Below are 25057 nucleotides of genomic sequence, written 5' to 3'. Positions count from 1 at the left end.
CATACCTTAACACTATGTTTTAATGCCTTTATCTTACTATATTTTAAATAACCTCTCAGCTTTTCTGTCCACAGGCACCCTTGGATACAAAGGGCGGACAAACTAAGGTGGCAACTCAGGATACTTCACGAGATACCATACCTTGTTTGCACTACGAGATAGCCTTGAGAAAAACCTTTAACATACACTTTATCTCTAGGTTATACCTTCTTTTAGGAATTGAAGCACGTGACCAGCCAGATCACCGAGGCAGTAACTGCGACGTACGGACTTAAACTACAGGCTCTATTCATCGAACACAAATAAACCAATCCAGCATTCCCTTGCTATTTTCTCTTCTCTTCTCACTACTTTCTTCTTTTTTCTCTTTTTTCTTTTCTTTTTTTTTCTTTCTTCATTTCTCTCTTTTCTATTCTTCTCTTTACTTTTTTACCATTCTCTTCTCCCTTTCTTTATAAGGTATTTCTTCTTTTCTCTCCCTTCATATCCCTCCCATATACCTTCCCCTTTCTCCCCTCCGGAAATCTAACTATCCCTTCACCCCTCAATCCCATCCAGATCTCCCACCATATTAAAACTCTTCACCCTCAGTCCTTAATCTATTAGGCATCAAGATCGACCTCCTACCCAACGAACCAGTACCCAGAACCCAGGCGAGGGGACACCCAGTCAAACCCACACCTAGTCTCCTGCAAGAAAAGACAGCCAACTCCCCTGCGGACTCATGCTGCGTGGCCCTCCCTACCAACTCCCCCTAACGTGGACTGTTTCTTGAAACCGGGCCTAGGTCCAAAAGTATCCCCAATACAAGAATTCTTCCAAGACCTCCCTACCACAAATTTTTACCAAACTGAAGAAGGCCAGGGGGTGGGATAGAAAGATGCCTGGGAACCCACACACCACAAGAAAAACCCAAAAGGCAATGGGAAAAACTGTACTTCCAACATAGGCATAAGACCTGTAATACACCACATCTTTACCGGCTTTCCCCCAAATGTAAGGTAGTTTTTTGCACCACTTTGGTCCTTTAAAAGCTTCGCTAATTCATTTTATTTCTTTTTCTTTTATTTATTTATTTTTTTAATTTATTTTTTCAAATGCCTGTCCTACATATACATTTGTGAGCATATACATTGTCATTCCCTTTATTTTATTTTATTTTTATTTTATTTTATTTTATTTTTTATTCTTTTTTTTATTTTTTATCGTTTTTGGGGATGTGACCTGTTTCTGTTATCCCCTCTGTCCACCCCCAAATACACCGACAATATAATGTAGCACCATTTCTCCCTGCAAAGGCACACTAAATAAAGGGGAAATCTTACATAGAGAAAAGAGCTCTTATCTAATAGAGATAGGAACTCACAGTTGTTAATAATACAGGGATATCTCCTACCTTGAAAATATGTCATGTGGAATCAACTTAGACCTCAGGTGATTAGATACCATTCATCCAGCCTTGAACCCTGGATCCCAGACATAGAAACGGCACAGCTCTTCACACAGCTGCAGGAAACAAATCCCATCCAGGACAGCCTTAATACTGCGGGGTCAACAACAAGGGCCAGCTCTAACATGATATCCTGACAACGAGGAAAATGTGAACAACTTGACCTTAGAGCTGATTAGCCTACCTTACCAGCTAACGACAAGACAAAACCAGAAGACTTGGCACCCTTTGGTAGGTCCAAAAGCCAAGATCGCAATTTACAGATGACTGGCTGATAGAACCACGGCCAGACTGTACACATCTTGGGACCAATAAAAAAGCCCTAGTTTAGGGTTTGAACTATGACCTGCACAATAAGCATGATCCCCAGTCCCAAAGGTCCTGCAGAGACAATTGTAACGGAATGGAGCTTCTGGAAGCACAAAGAAAGACGCTAACCTAGGTGCCATCCTAGGCTCAGTGCAAAGCCCAAGACCACCAACCACAGAAGATGGATTAAAATGACACTGAGGTAACAGAACCTCTAGAATCACGAAGACTGACTTCATCACAAATCCCATCTCAGGATCTGTGCAGATACTGAGACCTCTAAACACAGAGCTCTGATTGTATCACCCTGGACAGAGCAGAAGTCTACCAACCACAAAAACGCCACCGGGAGAGTAAATGATCCTGAGCAAAATCTAGAGTTGATCCCCATGACAGTATACTCCAAGGACGGAGAAACCCCATATTTTTTAGGCCAAGTGAATTTCTTTTCAAATGACCCCAATATTTACTGTGCCAGGGCAGGAGGGAAAAAAACAAAAATACAAAAAGCACAAAACCTTGGTTATTTATATATATATATATATTTTTTTACCTTCATTTATTATTATTATTATTTTCATTTACCTATCTATTTTGGTCGATTTCTCTCTTTGGGTGTGATTATTGAAATTGTTGTCCCCAGTTATACTTATTTTTTCTCTTCCTCTCTTTTCTTTCGTTATGTGCTATGCCATGTTTCTTATTTCAAGACCATGGTGTGTTTTTTTGTTTATGTGCTTGTTTTTGTTGTTATTTTGTTTGTGATGTTTTGTTTTTTTGTTTGTTTTTTGTGGTGCTTATCGATAAAGCTGGAGTCCTCAATGGATACTTAACACTTCTTTTGATACTGGTGAAGTGTTTCACCTTCTCTTTCTTTTCACCTCCCAAATCGATGATGAGAGCCACTAGAAGGATTCCGCCCATTTTCGGGGTATTAGACTCTTACCCCAATTTATTACTTTTTTCTTTTTCAGGCAAAACCACGTAACTTGAAATAGCTGGTCTTGCCTCCAGTTAGAGGGGGAAATAAGGGAGGCCTCAAAACCAAACAGGTGCAAGACTACTAAGTAATAGGTTAGATACAGAGGGGACCACATATTCTAGCCACCCTGGGGGTGAGGGAAGAAGAAATGGGAGGGAAGACAAAAACGGACGGGTAGGGAGAACAATTTGGTGATGGATGGGAATCCCTCCTGATTTTATGTGAATATGTACCTAAAATATTATTGACACCAATATGTAAGCCACTATGATCAAAATAAAATTATATTATAATAAAAAAAAAGAGTTGAGAGGGAAAGTTGAAAAGAAAAAGGAAAAAAAAACATGAATCTATAAGCATCATGAGAGGCAAAACTACTGATTTTATTTCCCTGCTTTGGAGTCAGGATTGGAGAGGAATCATGCAAGAGTGAATTGGGGTTCTGTTTGCAGGATAGATAAAGACATTGAGGGTATAAGAACAGTGGAGGGAGGGAGATAAAGAGGACTATGCTGCTGCCTGACTCTGAATCGTAGAGGAAGCCTTCCCAAAATGGGAATAAATAGTCTGGGTATTTTTTTTTTGAAAGCCATCTTCAGAACTACATGGATATAATTTAACTCACGCAGCTAGTGATTAGATATGAAATCTGATGACTTAGGACTGTTGTTTGAAAGTGATCCAAGCCAAAGAAATAACAGAGTGGGATTTTGATGGTCTCATCTTATGTTTAAAGAGTTACTTTTGGGGGGTTCACACCCTGTGGCACTCAGGGGTTACTCTTGCCTTTGCTCTCAGAAATTGTACCTGGCAGGCTCAGGAGACCATATGGGATGCTGGGAATTAAATCTGGGGTCAGTCCAGGATTTGCTACCTTGCAAGGTAAACACCCTACCGCTGTGCTATTGCTCCAGCCTTGGGAATTTAAGGGGAAAAAAAAACTGCGGTAGTCATAGTGAATAAAATGTTTCAACTTATATCTTTCCTGTGTTAAAGATAAAATGATTGAAGGCTAGATTATATCAGCTAGGAAAGACCAACCAGTTTCATTTTACAGAAAGGTCTGACTACAGCTTTCCTAAAATGAAGCCCCATTTCAGGTCCCAGTTAGCCTGGAGTCAAACAAGAAAATTGAAAAAAAGAAAAATAAAAAAGGGAAGATTTTCCCAGATTGTTTATTGATCTGTAGTCTGTGTATGTCTCCAATGCTTTGCCTGATTTTTCCCAAACAGAAGACCGTCTTACCCCAAGAACAGTGGATTCAATTTTAGTCAAGTCCTTCAGGTTATCTTCTTTCAGGGAGCTGTGTTTCTTATTTGACTCACTCATGATGTATTTTGGTGTGATGGTATTACTGCTACTCTTGGTCTTGGGCTCTAGGAACAGGAGGATGATGATGGCTCTGGAAGATGTAGCAGAACTCAATTATGATTCAAGATTGCCTTAGAGAATTGAAATTTGTAGGAATCAGAATTGGCATAAAATTATGATTTTTCTCCACTTTCTGGGGAAAATCAGTTTTTTAAGAGCAAAATTGAGGATGAGGACCAGTGGCAGGTATGTCAGTAACTTGTGGTGCCTGAATAACCACTGGGAGAAATGGAAAACATTTGGAGGGATTCCATGGTTGAGAAATGAACCCAAATACAGTCCCAAATACACCCATCTCACTTTCTCTCCAACATCCAGCTCCCTTCCCACTCCTTTTTATCACATGTCATATATCCTGCTACCATGTGGCTCAGGACTGAACTTTCATACCCTTCCTTTACTGCTCAGTCTTTCATCATGCTATTACTTTATTTCCATTAAGATGTGGAATAATACAACTTCACATTCCTTTCTTGTAGGGGCTGTTCAACCAGAATAACTCCTTTACCTGCATTGGCTTAAGATTTGCAATTGTGAACAGTTATTTTATTTCTGGCACAATTCAGGTCATGTAGCTCTAATCCTAAGAATTCTGTAGTTTAGTTTCTTTTAAATCTGTTTTGTACATTAGAAACTCAGAGAACAATAAGTACAAGTGAGTTTTAAAAAGTTAACAGTTCAATGAGAATATTAGTTTGGAGATTAAGAGATAGTGTAGTAGTTAGGGTGAATGTCTAGTGGGCCTTGAATCCTCAGGTCCTTGAATTGAAACACTGGCATATTTTGCCAGTGAGGGACTAGGAGATTATTAAGGATCACTTGGGAGGCTCCCAAAGAAAAGAAAGCAACAACATTGTAGCATCTTCACTGGTAACAAGGACACCTCCTCTTCTTCACATCTAACTGCCCTACAAAATTCTAGTGGAACCATCACATCTTTGGCCAGGCACTACGACTAATCAGGTGTAAGAGCTATGAATTATGAACTGGCTGCTTACTGAACACCAGAAGTGGTCTAAGGTAGACACTAATGTGGATACAGGGTCTGTTTGGAGGTTCAGCATCTCATGCAACAGTGGTCATCTGAATCCTAACTGGTGGAAAAGATGCCAAGGTTGTGGTCAAGATGCCAATGTTGTGGTCAAGCACTAACAGATGTCAACCCTGGAATATTGCACAGAGGTCAATGTCTATCCGATCCCAACTTCCCTACTTTAAGAGGGAAAATTCTTTTATATGAAACACAATCATCTTCAGTCCAAGAAAGGTCAGATATATAGATATATAGATAAAAGAGAGAACACATAATGATCAAAGAATCTACTCACCAAAGAAGATTTACTACTCTAACTGTGTAAAATTATTACTAGCTGGTCTGAAGAAAAATACTAACAGCAACACAATAAAAGTAAAAAATGTTAATATCACACTCTCATCATAGGACAAATCAACTATAGACTTGGTAAAGAAACTGCAAATTTAAAAGACTAACTAGAACAGAAGGACTTTACAGATATTTATGGATCTCTCCATCCTCCAAAATCTGGGTATACATTCTTCTCCAGGGCTCATGTCCCAGTAGGATAGACATAAAGCAAACCCCTATGAAATCAGCATTTTTTACAATGGCTAAGATCTGGAACTAACCTAATTGCCTAGCAACATATGTGTAGATAAATAAACTAAAGCATGGGCTGGAGTGATAGCACAGGATGAAGTACATTTGCCTTGCAGTGATCAACCCAGGTTTGATCCCCAGCAGCCCATCTGGTCCCCAAAATCTGCCAGGAGTGATTCATGATCACAAATCTAGGAGTAACATCTGATGGCCACTGGGCAAATGGCCAGTGGGCAAATGGCAAATGGGCAAATGGCAAATTGCCAAATGGCCTCCAAACAAACAAAAAAAGAAATTATGGTTTATATACACAACAGAATACCAGATGAAACCTTGCAGCTCACCACAGCTTGATTAGGAGTGGATGCCAGCATACTAAATGAAGTCAGTCAGAAAGAGATAAATGTCAGTCAATTACGCCATATTCAGGATATAAAGAAACATGGCAAAAGATTAGACAACAACCACTAGAAATAAATCCTGTATGTGGTCAATTTAAGGGTGGTATATAAAATGACTGAGCTCAACTTCAAAATAAAAAAAAACCTTTATTGTTCTTAATTCTAGAATTTTCCATATCTCTCACACAAAGACTACAGGATAAGCTTGATTCTAAGTGAGAAATTCTGGAATTCTGGTTCATACCTTCTAGCTAATTATTCTCTCTACTACCATGTAGATTTTTCTTGTATTAGTTCCTTATTGTTTTGGTTAGGAATGTATAAACTAGGAAATGCAATAAAATGGTTTATGTTTTGAAGAAAATATAGTAGTTTAAAGTTCAGCTCCTGAACATTAAATATTTCTTTATGCAAGTTATATAGTCTTCCCAATCTTTCATAATCTCTTTGTTTATACACATTCAAAATTTTGCATAAGCAGTCATTTTATTCATGCCATATAAAGATCATATTTGCACTCAACATTATTCTAGAGACATCTTTGACACTAAAGAATCGAGTTTAAAAATGAAATGGTCAAAACCGGATATAAAAGGAACAAGCTTTGAAGACAAAATGCTAAGTGAAATAAACCCATTATAAAAGAGCAAACACTGTTTGATTTGACTCTTGGAACTCATCAGGAGATCTCAACTTTAAGGACACTTAAAATAAGAGTATGTGTGCTGTGGCTGTGGGGAAAAACATCAGAAATTGTTTGACGGAAATAGTTTGCTTGGGGGGAGATGAAAAAAATATGTCATTTGCTGCTGTTGATGGCTACATGTAAAAGTGAATATATTGAATATGAATTAAAATGTTAAATTTCATGTTATGTGAAATTGAGCCACTCACAGCAGTGCCCAGGGCTTTCTTTTGGCTCTACACTCAGGGCTCACTCCTGAGAAGCTGGGACCATATGACCTAGATTGACCTGTGTGCAAATTAAGCACCCTATTTGTTTTACTACCACTCCAGCCCCATCACGGTACGTATATTTTATTATATTAAAGGAAATCAAGTCTAAATAAATAAATTGATAAAATTTAGAAACAATATTCTAAATAAATAAATATTTTCTAAATCAATAAATGGATAACATTTAGAAACCATTTTTCTACATTTAACGTTGTGGTACTTCATTATAGACACATACTGTTACTTTGGGGAAAATTTTGCACATCGAAGACCCCTTTAAGATTTTAGAAATGAATGCTAGCATGTTCAAACTCCACAGTGCAAGATATGCTTTGCCCCTTAAGTGCATCAAGTGGAGTAAAACTTTGGAGTGATTTAGAATTTTGAAAAGTAAAATTCATGGACAACTGGAGAATCACTTCCATGCACAAACTTTTCTTTCTTACAGAATTCACTATAAGTGTTATTATTCAAATGTAGTAATCAATCTAATTATACTCTGATAAGACCATTTGCTATTGTAAGACCAAATATACCAGGAAATGCAGACACACACACACACACACACACACACACACACACACACACACACCCCAAAGAGTAACTTCCAATCTTGAAAGAAACCCAAGAATCCTTCACCCAATTTATCCTTTGGGGAATGAGCCCAGTAAATGGAATTGACTCATGAAAAGGACCAACAATTGACAACATGAGAATCAAAATCCCTGGTTATCTGTTCAGGAGATGGTGAACTTTCCCCAAATATCACAGTTCAAATTAAGGTGCCTACCTGTGGGTGAAGCCCAGCTTTTTGTGCTAGAGCTGATGGATAAGTTCACTTCTATGGAGCTGCCAGTAAAAATTCACACTGGCTATTTCTATAGAAGACAGTGCTATTGGTTTTTCTTTTCCTCTGAGGCTTCCCGTCACTTTCTCAGGAGATTATTTGTGATTACACAGCATCTGAGCTTTTGCTGAATTTACTTTAGATATCTGAAAAGGATAGAGGCTTCCTCTTTCTGAATTTCAATATCTGGTTAAAGACACGAAATAGAAATAACTCATAACAGAGAAAGGATTGGTGAAAGCAAATGATTGGATGCTATTTCCCCTTTCCTGTAAGTATGTTGACCAGTTCCTCTTTCCCTGACTTTTCTCATTCTACTAAATTGGAACTAATAATCATAATTCCACAATAAGAGTATGGGAATTGAGGAGAAAAGATGAGAAGTTCATTTAAAAAAGGAGAGTTCTGGAATGATAGCACACGCAAGGGCATTTGCCTTGCATGCTATTTACCAGGGTTCTATCCCCAGCATTCCATTGTGTCCACCGATTTTTGAACTCAGAGCCAGGAGTAATCTTTGAGCACTGATGGGTGTGACCTCAAAACAAAACAAAAAGTCCTGACAGCTATTCATATGAATGCAGGTAATTTTGATGAACAATGATAAATTTGGAAGGACTGATTAATCTTCTCATATTTCTTGTTCTGACAAAGTAGAGTACTTTGTGGCAACTCATTGGCCAGTGAATATTCCTTTATCTGCCTCTTCACTCTCTGTCTCTGGCTCCTTGTCCAAAGAGATGTAGCCATGTCTCAGGAAGACTGTCATGGGTTGGAGTTAGAGGAAGAGCTATTAGAGTTCCAAGAAAACTTGTGTTCTGGAAAGTACTGGGAAGAGGGGTAGTGGAGTAGGCAAAATTTTACATTTCCCAAGTGCACTTGGAGAAGATGAACTTTTGTCTAGCAGAACAGGGGTCTTTAGGACATGCCATAGTATCTAATCTGTAAGAAGACACATTTCTTTTTTTGTTTGTTTGTTTTTTGTTTTGGGGCCACACACCCGGCGGTGCTCAGGGGTTACTCCTGGCTGTCTGCTCAGAAATAGCTCCTGGCAGGCTCGGGGGACCATATGGGACACCGGGATTCGAACCAACCACCTTTGGTCCTGAATCGGCTGCTTGCAAGGCAAACGCCGCTGTGCTATCTCTCCGGGCCCAAGAAGACACATTTCTGACTTTTCAGTTTCCATCAAGGTACCAAGATTATTCCCAGGCACAACACTGACCTAGGTTTGACCCCTTCACCACATATGTTATCCTAAGCCCTCCTAGGAGTGACCTCTCAATGCAGTCAAGAGTAAGTCCTCAGCACAACTAGCCATGATCCCCAAATAAAACAAACCAACAAAAAAGGCTGGAATGAAAAGCTGAGGGGCAGCAAATATCTTTCTTGGTTAGTCCCTTTCCCATCTGATAGCAGATATCAGACAGTGGGGTGTGATTGATTGTGACTATTGTTGGGATTCATTATCTGGTTCTTTTTTGAAGGTTTTACTGTATGAACTCTACTGGTTGCATGTATTCTTTGTCCTGTCCTGAATGTCATGCAAGAAATATCCTGTTATATTGTCCCTCATTCTCCTTGCTCCAATGGAGGCACTGGGGCAAATTCTAAAACCATTAACATCGCCATTGCCTTTCACCTGGACTATCTGTGAGGTTGGACAGACCATTCCAATAGGACCTACTCTGCTCAGCTGCATACACAGGTTCTATGGAGACTTACATGATTCCTGGATCTTGGTGATCCTTTTGAGCTGACTAGAATAAAGATTAGTTATTTTCTTTAAATAAAGAGAAGAGGACAAAGATGACAAGAAGTGCGGGATTATAGGTTACATTATTAAAGGATGTAGCATTAGGCACGCCTTTCTCACACAATGGTGGTCTCAGGACTCAAGCAGCCATATTAGGAAGCTCCTTGTGGGAAGGACTTTTGATACCCTTTTGAAACTGAGAGTGACCTCTAGCAAATAACCTAATAGTTCTGACCTCGAACCAGTGGGCAGCATGGAAAGAGCCCATTAGTCAACTGCAAGGGATTGAATTATGTCAAGTGTAGAAGCTTGAAAGTGGCTCCTTCCCCAGTCATGACTCATTTGATATCAAACTTTGGCCTTGATTAAGCCTGGTGAGATTGTGAAGCAAAGGATACAGTTACCTCAAACCCTAAGCCCTTTAAGTGACTTGTCTTAAACCTGCGAAGTTAGAGTAATTTTTATACTGTAATAGAAAAACACAAAGGCCACCAAAGTCTGAATTCCAAGTGGTGACTCATTTGGTTCCTCAGATTGTGTAGAGGGAAGTTAATGTCTTATTCAAATGTTGAAGCTCTTTACTCAACATTTTGCATGATTTCACCGCAGTCTCTTTCTCTCTCTCTAGACATGAAGGAAAATTCTGCCTTTCTTTTACCTCGAAGGAGGGAAAAACCCATCAAACATCAACAGTTTTCTTATATATATTTTACATAATATATATAAGTTTTTATAACATATATATGTTTTATATATGTAAGTTTTTTATATAACATATATATAAGTTTTTATATTTTCTGTAATGGCTTAAAATCTTTTTATAATTCTAGTGCAATTTTTAGCTCCTCATAAAATTCTTAGTTTCCTCCCATTCTTTATAACAGCTTTTATTTTATTTTTATTATTTATTTTTCCATTTTTTTACTTTTCATTTTCTAAATTTTTAATTAATATATTTATTTAGCAATATTATTAAAAACATGTCTGTAGTTGGGGTACAGTCATAAAAATATACTTTCCTTTACCAGTGCAATGTTCCCACCATCAATGCTCAAAATCTTCCTCCTCCCCGACCCCTTGCCTGTCTTTGAGACAGGCATTCTATTTCTCTTTCACTACCATTGTCATGATAAAAGTTGGTGTAGTTATTTCTCTAACTGTCCTTACCACTCTCTGTGGTAAGCTTCACAGCATGGGCTGGTCCTTTTAAACCTCATCTCTATTGTCTCTGGGTATTATTACCATACTATCTTTTAATTTTCTGAAATACTACAGATAAGTGAGACTATTCTGAGTCTACCTCTCTCCCTCTGATCATTTCACTCAGCATAATAGTTTCCATGTCCATTCATGTATAGGAAAATTTCGTTACTTTATTTATCCTGCCAGCTGCATAGTGTTCTATAATATATGTACCACAGTTTCTTTAGCCACTCATCTGTTGTTGGGCATTTGGGATGTTTCCAGATTCTGACTATTATAAAGCTGCAATGAATATTGGAGTGCATTTTTGTATTTTTTTGTGTGTGCTTTTAAGGTATATTCCTAGGAGTAGTATAAATGTATCATATGGAAGCTCAATTTCTAGGGTTGATTTTGTTTGTTTGTTTGTTTTGTTTTGTTTTGTTTTTTGGGCCACACTTGGTGATGCTCAAGGGTTACTCCTGGCTATGAGCTCAGAAATCTCTCCTGGCCATATGGCATGCCAGGGATAGAACCGCAGTCCATCCTAGGTAAGCTGCAGCGTGCAAGGCAAACGACCTACTGCTTGTGCCCTAGAACTCTGGCCCCAATTTCACGGTTTTTGAGGTATCTTCATATTGTTTTCCAGAAAGGCTAGACTAGATGGCATTTCTACCAGCAGTGAATAAAAATTCCTTTATACCCACATCCCCACCAGCACTGATTGTTCTTGTTCTTTGTGATATGTGCCAGTCTCTGTGACATGAGATGGTACCTCATTGTTGTTGTGATTTGCATCTCCCTGATGATTAGTGATGTGGATCATTTTTTCATGTGTCTTTTGTCCATCTGTATTTCTTCTTTGAGGATGTGTCTGTTCCTTTCTTCTCCCCATTTTTTTGATGGAGTTAGATATTTTTTTGTTAAGTTCTGTTAGTGCCTCATATAACTTAGATATTAACCCCTTATCTGATGAGCATTGGGTGAATAGTTTCTCCCATTCTGTGGGAGACCTTTTTTTCTTTGTATCTTAGTCATTATTTCCAATGAGGTGCAGAAACTTCTCAGTTTAATGTTGTCCCACTTTTTTTAATTGCTGCTTCCACTTGTTTGGACAGTTTCCGCAGTGGAGGTAACATCATTAATCTCAATGCCGTGGAGTGTTTTACTTAAGTGTTCTTCTATATACCTTATGGTTCCAGGTCTGATATCAAGGTCTTAAATCATTTGAATTTGACCTTTATGCATGGTGTTAGATAGAGGTCTGAGTTTGCTTTTTGTTTTTTTTACATGTGGATGACCAATTGTCCTAACACTACTTGTTGAAGAAGACATTTTTGCACCTTTTTTTTTTTTGCATTTCTTGCCCCTTTATCAAAGATTCCATTAAGTATAATATTTTCCATTGACTTGTGGTAAATGGCCTTGACTATATTGAGAAAAGTTCCTTCCACTCCCGTCTTATTGAGAATTTTTATCATGAATGAGTGTTGGACCTTATCAAATGCTTTCTCTGCATTTATTGATATTATCACATGGCTTTTTTTCTTTTGTTCATATGGTGTATTATATTGATATGTATGTTAAACCATCCTTTCATCCATGAAATAAAATCTACTTGGTCATGGTGTATGACCTTCTTGATGAAGCATTAGATCCTATTTGCTAGAATTTGATTGAGGATCTTTGCATATGTGTTCATAAAGGATATTGGTCTGTAGTTTTCATTTTTGCAGCATCTCTGTTTTTGGTATCAGGGTGATGTTAAATCTTTGTAAAACCTATTTGGGGGTGTTTCTGTTTCTTCAGTTTCCTGGAAGAGTCTGAAAAAGATTGGTAGTAGGTCTTCTTGAAAGGTTTGAAAGAATTCATTAGTGAATCTACCTGGGCCTGGACTTTTATTTTGGAGAAGCCTTTTAATTACCATTTTAATTTCCTCAGTAGTGATAGGTCTGTTTAGATATGCTAGATCATCCTGTTTCAGCCGTGAAAAATTATGAGTCCAAAAATTCATCCATTTCTTCCAGATTCTCATGTTTTGTGGCATAGAGTTTCTCAAAGCACTCTATGATACCCTCTGAATCCCTGTAGTATCTGTAGTGATCTCCTCCTTTTTATTTTTGATTCCGTTTATTAGCGTTCTCTCTCTGCTTTTCTTTGTAGTTTTGCTTGTGGTTTGTTGATCTTGTTTATTTCTTCAAAGAATAAACTTTTGCTTTCATTGATCTTTTAAATTGTTTTTTTGGATTTCCACTTCATTGATTTCTGCTTGAATATTTGTTATTTACTTCTACCTACTTATTTTTGGTTCATTTTGTTGATCACTTTCTAATTTTATAAGCTGTTTTATTAAGTTATTTATGTAGGCCCATTTTTCCTACCTAATGCGTGCTTGTAAAGCTATAAAAATTTTTCCTCTTAGTATCTCTTTTTTGTGTCCCACAAATTCTGATAATTTGCGTCTTCATTCTCATTTGTTTCCAGAAATTTTTTGTTTTTCTCTTTGTTTTCACCTCTGATCCACTGGTTGTTCAGTAGTAAGCTGTTTAAATTCCAGGTGTTAAAATTTTTCTTCTGTGTTCCTTTGTAGTTCATTTCTAATTTCAGTGCTTTGTGATCTGAGAAAGTAGTTCATAAAATTTCTATTCTCTTGATTTTATGGAGGTATGTTTTATGGACCAGCATGTGATCTATCCTGGAACATGCCCCAGGTGCATTGAAGAAAAATGTGTATCCAGTTTTCTGGGGTTGGAGTATATATATATATACTTTATTCCATTTCTCCTTTCAGAGCTAGTATATTCTTGTTGGATTTTAGCCTAGTTGACCTATCAAGGGATGACAGGACAGTGTTGAGGTCTCCCACTATTATTGTGTTGCTATTGATATCTTCTTTCAGATTTGTCAACAATTGTTTTACATATATTGCTAGTCCCTCACTGGGTGCATATATATTTAGGAGTGTGATTTCTTCCTTTTTTACATATCCTTTGATTAGTATGAAATGTCCATCTTTGTCCCTTGTAACTTTTTTGAGTAAAAATTGTGTCAGCTGATATTAATATGGCCACTCCAGCTTTTTTAAGGGAGTTCTTTGCTTGGATGATTTCTCTACAACCTTTGATTTTGAGTCTATGTTTACTCTGATCGTCCATATGTGTTTCTTGCATTGCAACAAAATGTTGGTTTCAGCCTTTTAATCTATTTTGCCACTCTGTGTCTCTTAACTGGAGCATTTCATTCTTTGGCATTTAAAGAAATAATTGTCATGGAAGTTAGTGTCATCTTTATGTATGATTTTGGAGTGTCACTTGGTCTATCTTAAAATAGACCTTTCAGTTTTCATTTTAAGGTTGGTTTTGAGCCTGTAAAGTTTCTGAGCTGTTATTTATCCATGAAGCTATGTATGCTTCCTTAAAACCTGAATGTGAATCTGGATGGTGTAGTATTCTAGGTGAAGCATTCATTTAATTGAGTTTTGTCACTATGTCCCATCACTGCCTTTAGGCCTTGAGGGTTTCTTTTAACAGGTTCTAATACAAATTTTAAGGATGCTCCTTTGAATGTAATTTTCCTTTTAGATCTTGCTGCTTTCAGTATTTTATCCCTATTTGTGAGATTGTCATTGTGACTAGGATGTGTCTTGAGTACTTTTCTTTGGATCTCTTTTAGCTGATACTCTTTGGGCATGCAGGATTTGGTTGTATGCATTCTTTAGCTCTGGGAGTTTCTCTGCAATGATGTCCTTGTCTGTTGATTCTTCCTGGAGATTTTCTTCCTGGGTCTCTGGAACTCCAATGATTCTGTTGTTTCTGTTGAGTTTATCAAAGACTTCTATTTTCATCTGTTCACATTTTTTGAGGATTTTTTTCCATTGTCTGATTATTTGTTTTAAGGCTCTTTTTCCAATCTCTTCTGTTGTATAGAGTTATTATGCATCTCACCTTCCAGTTCACTTATTCTGTCCTCAGCCACTTTTACTCTGTTGGAGTTGCTTTCCAGTGAGGTTTTTATTTCACCTATCAAGTTTTCCAGTCCTGTTATTTAGATTTTTTTCAGATATATATATATATATATTTATATATATATATGTATGTATATATATATGTATGTATATATATATGTATGTATATATATATGTTTGGTTTTTCAGCCACACCCATTTGACGCTCAGGGGTTACTCCTGGCTATGTGCTCAAAAATCGCCCCTGGCTTGGGGGGACCATATGGGATGCCGGGGGATCGAACCGCAGTCTGTCCTATGCTAGCACTTGCAAGGCAGACACCTTACCTTTAGCGCCACCTTCCAGGCCCCCATTTATATTTTTATATTCTTTGATTTTTATTTGTGGTTCATTCAGTTCATTCAATGCTTTCTTTGAGTTCTATTAGAATCCTCCATGTTTCTTCTCTAAATCCTCATCTGAGAGGTTACAAAACTGGTCAGCACTTTCATGTTATCAGAGCTGCTATCTTCATTCTCTATGCATGGTGTGGCCTATGTTGCTTCCCCATTGTCACACTTATAGTGTAGTGGTTTCTATGTGTTGTGCTGAAGTTCAGTGACTAGGAGATGTGTGAGGTCACGGAGCACAACCCAGGCATCTTTGGCTCTGCCCTTTGTGGGCTGGGTCAGCTCACCTCTGTTGACATGCTGTCAGGAGCTCTTCCAGGTGAGGTGTTTCACAGCTGCAGCAGAGGCAGTTCCTATGTTTTATTTTTAATAAATAAATTATTTAATTGAATCACCATGTGTTTTTAGTGAACCATACATAGTTACAAAGTTGTATATGATTGAGTTTTAATCACACAATGTACAATATACTTCATCAGTGCACATTTCCCACCACTGCCCCAGTTTCCCTCCTGCCTTCCCTCCTGCCTGCCTCTGTGGCAGACATTTTCTCTCTCTCTCCTCTCTCTCTCTCTTCTCTCTCTCCTCTCTCTCCTCTCTCTCTCCTTTCTCTCTCTTCTCTCTCTCTTCTCTCTCTCTCTCTCCACTCTCTCCACTCTCTCCTTTCTTTGATACTGTAGTTTGGAAAATTGTTACTGAATAATGTATCATGCACATCACTTTATCTTCTTTGAGAACCCAGTCAAGCTTTTTTTTTTTTTAATAGAAAAGGCCTTTTTGTTTTTCACAATTTCTTCTGGGTGTATGCATTTTATTCCTTACCTGAAAGTAATTTTCATTTTTGTGTCAAATGGGATGATGAGAGTTGTCTCTCCAGATGCAAGCATTAAAGGGGAACCTTGTGTATAGTAACATTTGGAATAATAGCAGAGTGGCATTTGTCGAATGGCACCCATGTGTAAGCAATGCTTAGCAGTAGTGACCTGCGTGCGACACATAGGCCATTTCTTGGTCTGTACTTGAATTTTAAGTTGGCTTTTTTTTGCTGAGATCTATCCCTCACACTGACAGGCCCTTGGCACAGTACTGGATTATCTATCTTAAATGAAGCTGAGCAGAGTTTACAAACAAAATACAGGGTAATTCAGCCTACAGTTTTTACAATGCTCATTCGAAGTACACTTTGCTGCCATTTGCTGGTTAACCTTTAGAAGTTCACAAATCCGTGATGGAATGTCATGGACCTGTGTTGCTTTTCCACTTGTACACTGTGATGAACAGTATATGTCCCGTCTAAGTTTAGGCACATGTGTGTATGCTCAATTATACCTACAACTTTCAAAAATAATATCCATTTAGCATTATCTGAGACATATAAATTGACTCAAATTTTCTAATATCCATTGCATTTGCTCCAATTGTAAAAGTAGATTTTTTTTTCTTTAGAAGTAACGTTGAAAATTACCAGGTGCCTATTAAAGGATAAATACATTTCTTCTTCACAATATACATCAAATATAAAACTATCTTCATCCTACTTGTTAAAATGTCTTGAAATCCAAAGCCTATCTTGGATGAGGATGAAGCCACTAAATATATTATTGAACTTCTTCCTCTCGGCAGCTGTATTCTCTAGACAAACTGATGTTCTTTTTATCCAATGAAGAAATGGTTTTAGTTTATATTAATATGCTTTCTTCATATTTTAAATATATGATAAAACACTTCACATTTAGAAACACAAAGATGGTTTGCTTGTCATTGCAAAGATTGTGGTTTCTCCCATTTAGATTATAAGTCAGTAGCCATTTCCCTACAGAAAATAAGGAAAGAGAAAAGAAATCAAGAGGACTTAGCAGGTGTTCAAATCACTGCTCAACACATGATTAAAAATGTCTAAGGGCTTATTTTGGTATATGTGTTAGAATTCATTTTTCCCTTCATCTATTAGAACTATCCTTGACCACTAGTCCATTCAATATGCATCCACAACTAATTCTCTTACTCAGCCAGTATGTATGAAGTTCCCGCCATGTTCCTGGAGTGACATTAAGCATAGTCATGATCAAGGCTTCAGAGGGATCCATTCTCTGAGATTCTGGCCCATGGAACTATCAGTGAGCCTCAAGCCCTGGTTCCTCTCTCTGTGTCCAGTTAGAATGCATAGAACCTATATCCATGGTGACCATGACAGCATAGTGTTGGTCTATTTCCTGCACAATGAACAACTAACTGGTCAACCAAGGAAGGCTGAATTAGGACTGGGTATTAGAGTTATACATCCCAATATTGTTTAATCTTTGGTCCTATACTGAAAGCCTACACCTAGAAGAATTCAATTCTAGGATTCTCTCAGACCTGGTCCCCAGAATTCTATCTTTCTGATTCAACAGGAAATACTCCAGAGATCTCAGACCTTTGATCCAGTACTGATCCTTCAACTAAGGTTACAAGGAAACACCCAGCTGTTTATCTCAGGCAGCATTCCAGGACTAAATCTGCATATAAAAGACCTGCAAATAAAAGATGGATTCCTCTGATGCACTATTGATTTTCTGTTTTTGACAGAATCAACACCACTCATTAGAAGAGATCCATGTTTTTGTTTGCGGTTTGGTTGAAGGGTAGATAATGAAACAGCCCTGGTCTCTGTTCCTGAGATACCCCAAGGAGAATTTGGCAGTTCTGTGCAATGGCTGCCCATTGCATTCCCCTCAGCGAGGAAGGTGGAGATTGGAGTTCTTTGCTTTGTTATAGCATTCTAAGAGGCAGATAGGATACCTTGGGCCTTTCATCCTGGCCCCATCTTCCTGCAGTGGCATACTGGAGCCAAGTTTGCGAATGACTAATGGCTTATACCACTGACACCCTAGTCTTGCCAATCTGCCTTTCATCCAATTCTGTATATTTTATTCAAGCCAAAGATTACCCAAAAGTTTTGAATAAAAAGTAAGTCAATTTGGCCTCCATGCTTTCACCTCTAGAATAGCAGTGTAGCTAAACACATGGAGTACACAAAGCTCATGTAAATACACAGAGCACACACCATTTTCCTTAATCCCCTACATCTGTTTTCCCCTAAACAGAGCTCACACTCTATTTGTCTCTAACCTGATTGGCTGACTTACAGCTCAACTCTACTTTTCCCTGACTTGATTGGCTGAGACACATTAAAATTATCTCATTTCCTCCTAAAATAAAGTTAGTTATTTCCCCCGAATTGACTCCTGGATGGTATTTAGTAAGCGCTCATACTCGCCAGGATTCTGATCTCACCAGCAACATTTATAAGCAGATGTAATAAGCAGATGTATAAGCATCTATAATCTCTGGGTTTCTCCTAAATTATTCTTATTACATTACTTTTACCTCCAGAATGTCTCTCTTTATTCCTGAGTGTATCTTGTTTTTGTTTGGTTTGTTTTGGTTTGGTTTGGGTTTTGGGTTTTGGGCCACATCCAGTGACACTCAGGGGTTACTCATTGCTGCGCACTCAGAAATCATCCTGGTTTGCCTTGCATGCAAGGTGGTTTGAATCTCAGCATCCCAAAAGATCCCCTGAGCCTGCCAGAAGCGATTTCTGAGCGTAGAGCCAGGAGTGGCCCCTGAGCGCTGCTGGGTGTGCCTCCTCCCAGAAAAAGAAATAGCCCCTGGTTTGAGGACCATATGGGATGCCACGGATTCAAACTGTGGTCTGTCCTAGGTTAGCTTGTGTAAGGCAAACGCCCTACTGCCTGCGCCATGGCTCCGGCCCCATATTTCTAAGTGTCTTCTGAGTGATGCATGACATTGCTTATGAAACTTTCTATGATTCTAAAATGCAGATTTCAGGGGCCAAAGAGATAGCACAGTGGTAAGGCATTTGTCTTGCACACGGTTGATTCAGGATGAACCTGGGTTCGATCCCAGGCGTCCCATATGGTCCCCTGAGACAGGAGCAATTTCTGAGCACATAGCCAGGAGTAGTAACCCATGAGCATCACTGGGTGTGGCCCAAAAACAAAAAAAATTCTAAAATGCAGATTTTATATATATATAAACTTAATATACTAGGTAGAGAATGATTCCAGCAGTTTCTTTGTGTTCAATAGAAGCCAGAAAGACATTCTTTGCATCTATAGTACTTATTATAACATAGAACCAATTTCATTTTCCTAAATAGATTCCCCCAAAGGCATTGTTTTCCAGAACATTTTGACTAATTTAGATTTTATTTTGTTCTCTAAAATCATATCTTTTATCCATAGCCTCTATTTCAAAATGATTGTTGGCAGTATTTTTTCTTTCTTAACAATTAGTAGATGTAGTTTATTTCCACTGTTCCAACTAAACATCTACAGGGGTCTCAAACTCAATTTACCTGGGGGCCACAGGAGGCAAGGTTGGGGTGATCCTTGAGTGCAAATTCAGTAGTCAGCCTTGAACATTGTGGGGTGTGACCCAAACAACCAAAACAAAACAAAACAAAAAAAGATTCCTCTAGGGCAGGGCCACAAAATGTTGTATGGAGGGCCGTTTGCGGCCCGCGGGCCGCGAGTTTGAGACCCCTGATAGCATATTGTTAGCTATTCCTGTGACAGGAATACATTTATTATTTAGTCAAGTATTCAGTAAACAATAATCAGCCCCAATAATAAACAGACACTGTGTTTTTATTCCTGAAATATAATAAAAGAATCAATTACCTATGGCCATCGTCTCCAGGCTACATCTAGGAGGGTCAGGATGAAACTAGAATATTTTCACTGCACTTTCCTAATTAAAATGCTTTATTTTCTTGCTATTGAAGTGATATATTGAGTTGAGCCACAAGAGGGAGCAAATGAACAAGAAAACAGATCCTGGATCTGAATCTCAGTGACTTTCTTGAATCTCTTCTTAAAAGCAGACCCGAAGATCTATTTTGTGCATTCGTTTTGAGTTGGATTCCCTTCCTATTTCATCCTTGATGGAGGCCAATTGATACATGTATCTCCCTTTATCATTTACTCAATAAGAGACATTATGTTTATATACAAAAGTGTTTGTTGCAGGACGATATAGGATGGTATGGTAAATAGAATAAGTGGATGAAGAAATGTAATGTAGTGAAAAGAAGTATGTTAAATATAGATCACTCTGGACCCCAGAAACAGGGAGGAGGAAGGACAGAAAAGGGGAAAAATTGAGGTGAGGGAAAAGAAGATGAGAAAGGGAAATAATTGGAAGATAAGAGCCAGGGGCCACTGATCTACAAGATGGCAGGCATGGCCATGGGTGAGGGAGGGGAAATGAGAGAGAGCATGGGAACATTGGTGATGAAAGATGACATTGTTTATAGGATTGGAGTTGGAATATTGTATGCCTCCATCTCATCTATCAAGAACTGTAAACCACAGCCATATGGTTAAAAATAAATAAATAAATAAATAATGCTGGAATACAGGAAGATGTTTATAAAAATCATTGAGATTGAGTATAAAACAGAGTAAAGTTGATTATCAAGATAATAGGTTTTGACGAATATGCTTTAATTTCAGAGAGTGCTTTTTTATTCTTTCCATATATTGTCGTCCCATTCTCTACTTTCTGGGTAAATTTGAAGGTTTTCATTTGGACTTTGTCTAATTATTTACTAATTTAATCTCCTCTCCATTATCTATTTCATTGCTATTTCTATTACAAGAAATTGGAGAATCTGGACATATCAAGGTGGAGGGAGGTGAACTAGACAGAACACCAGAAAACTTGTCCTATCTCTTCTGATTTGGGGGACTCATTTCAGATAATAGAGGGAGTTTATAAAGCTCTAGGGCAAGTGGCCTGGAGGTACCTCTTGTTCTGACTTCAATTGGCAGAGAAGCCACTGATGCAGAAACAACTAGAAACAGAACCTGAAAGGCTCCTTCTTGCCAAGTATTGAGTACCTAAACCACATATTCTGAAACGATGTCAATGACAGGTTATTAGAACAACTCACATGATTTCTGTACCGGGAAGTTGTCTTTGGAGGTAACTGCATTAATGTATTCATTTCCAATGAAACCAACAGGCGGCAACAAACTTGACCAATGCCAGAGAGTGAACAGGACAGTTGAAACTGCAGAGATTGGTGGAGGGAAATGGACAGGGTGATGGGATTGGTGTTGGGAAACTGTATACATGAAACTCCACTTTGAAAAACTTGGTAACTCCCTATGCCTCAATAAAAAAATTATTTATGTTCTTTAAAAAATAATTTTCTCACATCGTGCAATATTTTAATCACAAAATCAAAGCTACAATATGTCCAGAAATAAATATATATTTAAATAAATTTAAATCTTGACTTTATTCATTCACTGTGTGATAACACAGAAATAGTATATAAATCAAATTCTATCAATTGCATGATGAATAGTGAAAATAAATGAACCATTTTGAAATTTGAGATACAGTTTAAGCGAAGCTGACAATGCATCGGGCTTCCTTTATGAAACATTTCGGGTTCTGCAAATTTTTTCACTGACAGACTTGTTGAGACTGTTACAGCTCATATGAATTCCAGGAACTTAGGAAATTTGATGTATCATGTATATTTGATATTTGATTTTTAAAGTATTTGGTGTTCAATATTTCCATAGGTTCAGATGGAGAAATCAGATCATTAAGTCCCCATGTTGGGTCTTTTTCATGGTCAGTTTCAGCAACATAACAATTTTACTCAGTGAAAAAGTACAGAACAACTTGTTACCCTTGGGACCCTTCTTTGGTATCAAATAGAGCTTCTCCATTTTCACTCTCCTTAGTTACCATTTTTGGTGAGATTGGCAATCTACAGAAAGTGTCTGGAGTCAGTGACCTGGTCTTGTTGTCCACTTTTTCTTGGGGATGGTTACTTTATTGTGCTCCCAATAATAGATTCTCGCCCCACTAATTACTACTGAAATGAAATGTTTTCTTTATTTGCATAGAATTTTAATCCTTCTCTTTTAATTTTTATATAAAATGTGGAAAATGATGAAAAAGTTTTTATTTACCTCTAAATATAAAACCCTGAAGCCTGGGTCAACAAAATGATGTCACCAAGTGACATCCATTCTGCATAGATATAAGTATGTTTGTAAGGAGCTTGAGAGATAGCATGGAAGTAGGGTATTTGCCTTGCATGCAGAAAGATGATGGTTCAAATCCCGACATCCCAGATGGTCCCCTGAACATACCAGGAGCAATTTCTGAGTGTAGAGCCAGTGTGAGTGCTGCCAGGTGTGACCCAAAACCCCCAAAAAAAGTATGTATGTAAAAGTACTATAAGTATGTATGTATATATGTAAAATACTATATACACATATGTAATATACATGACATATTACATATTTATTAAGCCCTGGAATGAACTGGGTATAAAATCAGACTGTCTGTTCCCTATAAACAATACATTTACTAGGACAAAAATTTTTGTTTGTTTTTATTTTGGGGCAACACCTGGTGACACTCAGGGGTTACTCTTGACTATGTGCTCAGAAATTGCTCTTGGCTTGGAAGATCATATGGGATGCTAGGGATTGAACCGAGGTCCTTCCTGGGTCAACCACGTGCAAGGAAAACACCCTACCACTGTGCCACCACTCCAGCCCCATAGGACAAAAATTTTGTCTGAATTATAAAATTTGGTCATTTACACTTCATTAGATTGGTAAAATAACAATTAACTTATTTGGTTTTTAAATAGGAGCGTGCTTGTGAACAATGTAGATTTGCTTTTTAACTTAGCCTGTGCCTACAATCCAAATATTAGCCTTTGAATTGATTATTACAATTTGGAATTTCCCATTTGTATTTTATTATTTATCTTTAATTAATTATTTATTTAATTAAAGAACTGTGGGTTATAAAAGTTATTGATTGTTGAGTTTTAAGCATAGACTATTTCAACACCTTATCCCACCACCAGTATCAACCCCCATCACCAGTGTTACCAAACTTCATCTCCCCATCCTCACTCTTACTGCTACCCCAGCCCTTGCACATTACAAAGTTTTGTGGTTATGCTTAGATTTTACATTTTTAGTGTTGTTAGTCTGTGGTTTGGATATATAGCGATCCCATTCTCCCACATCCCCAATATAACTGAAGTTCTGACCTTTGCTCTTCCATTACTTTCCTTTCTCATCTTCTTTTCCACCTATATTTCTCTTTTTCTCTTTTTCTTTTGTAGACTCTGGGGTTGAGGGTGATTTAGGCATTTCACTTTACTATATTATACTTCATAATACAATTATTTTAATCTAACACAGATTGCTCCTACTATTTTTGCTTTGTGACCTCTTTACTGGTGTGAAAAGATGTTTCATTGTCATCTTGATTTGGATTTCCCTAATGCAAAGTGATGCCAATTGATGCTTTGAATTGAATGCTAATTTAATTTTTTGAGAAGTATGTTTTAGTTGACAATAAAGGTTGTATATTATAAATATCATCTTCCTATCTAGAAAACATTTTGCCCCAAAATTATATTGACGACTTTGTAAACATTATCTTTTACCTCTATCTACAACTTCATTGCCCAAATTAGACACGATTACTTGGATATTGATATGTGCTCAACAGACTTGACAAAGTATTGGAAGTATTGAAAGGCAAAGGATGCAGGGCCAGGGCCATATAAACAAAGAGTACACAAAAGGATTGAAGACACTAAACAACAATGTTCTCCACTGACCCTATCACATCCAAGTACTGGGCCCTCCTGAGGTTTCAACCATCCAAATCTCTTCATGAATCTCTCAAAATGCCAGTAAGCATCAGATCAAACTAATCAAATCATAAGTAAAGAAACTAATGGGCTCAGAATCACCAAGATAGTTTGGAATTCTAAATAATATAAACACAATATCCACTGATTTTATCTGCCCCAAGAGTCAAAGTTCAGACATCTCCAAATTCAAGATAGAACTTTTCTGGTACAAATTTATATTATAAATTTTTATTTTTATAATATTGTTATTCAACAAATGTTTATAGAATCTCTACTTCCTGCAAACTACATAGCAGTAAATTCACCAAGTTGTCTATGGCCTCATGAACTTGACATTATAGTTATATTCTAGATACACTCTTTTGTAATATCTCTTAAATAGAACTGTCTGTTGAAAGTGAACAAGAAATCTGGAAAGATCCTAAACATCTTTCTCTTATAATTCACCTCTGAACTATGTAAAATCCTTGTGACCAGTGAAACAAAGATAGTACATACTAAATTAGTTGATCCATGTATTTATGAGCTTATTATGTTAACTAAGACTTTGTTTTATTGACAGACCATAGACTTTATATTCTCTCTAAATTTTAGAAATTCAACATTATTCTCTTTATACAGGGACTTCACCACAGCCACCAGTGTCCCCATATTTGCTAAGACCCCGATCTTTCTGTTACCCTTTCTCTTGCCCTTGGTAACATCTGTAGATCTCAGAATCTAGGAGTTATTTTTGTGGTGCTTTACCCTCATAGCTTTGGTTATTTATATTCCACATATATGTGGAACCACCTGGAATTATCTTTCACTTCCTTACTTAGAGTACTTAGTAAAACCTCTAAATTCTGTCCATTTTGTCTCCAAAGACATATTTTCATCCTTTTTTAAAAATGGGAGTATAAGTTTCACTGGGAATAAATACCACAATTTCCTTAGGCTATCATAGGTGCTTAAATTGATTTGATATTTTGGCCAAATATAATAATGTTACTTATGAATATCTGGATTTTTAAATATTCTTCTGAATTATTTTTCTCATATCTTTCACATAAATGCATATGAGTGGTATTTCCATAATCAGGTTTTGTTGTTGTTGTTGTTGTTGTTTGTCTTG

At 37.5% G+C, this 25057-nt stretch overlaps 1 protein-coding gene across 1 annotated transcript in view; it reads right to left on the bottom strand.

The window, feature by feature from the left end:
- MS4A7 (membrane spanning 4-domains A7) overlaps positions 1–22001 on the bottom strand; it is a 48324-nt gene extending 26323 nt beyond the window's left edge. The window contains exons 1-2 of the mRNA XM_049780852.1: positions 21940–22001; positions 3987–4143 (exon numbers count right to left, since the gene is read on the bottom strand). Of these exons, the coding sequence (XP_049636809.1) occupies positions 3987–4143; positions 21940–22001 (219 nt within the window). The remainder of the gene's footprint in view (positions 1–3986; positions 4144–21939) is intronic.
- Positions 22002–25057: the final 3056 nt, after the last annotated feature.

Source organism: Suncus etruscus, chromosome 9, assembly GCF_024139225.1.
Source record: "Suncus etruscus isolate mSunEtr1 chromosome 9, mSunEtr1.pri.cur, whole genome shotgun sequence".
NCBI classification, from domain to species: domain Eukaryota; kingdom Metazoa; phylum Chordata; class Mammalia; order Eulipotyphla; family Soricidae; genus Suncus; species Suncus etruscus.
Note: the sequence above shows the minus strand (reverse complement) of the source record. Positions and strands in the feature narration are given on the sequence as shown.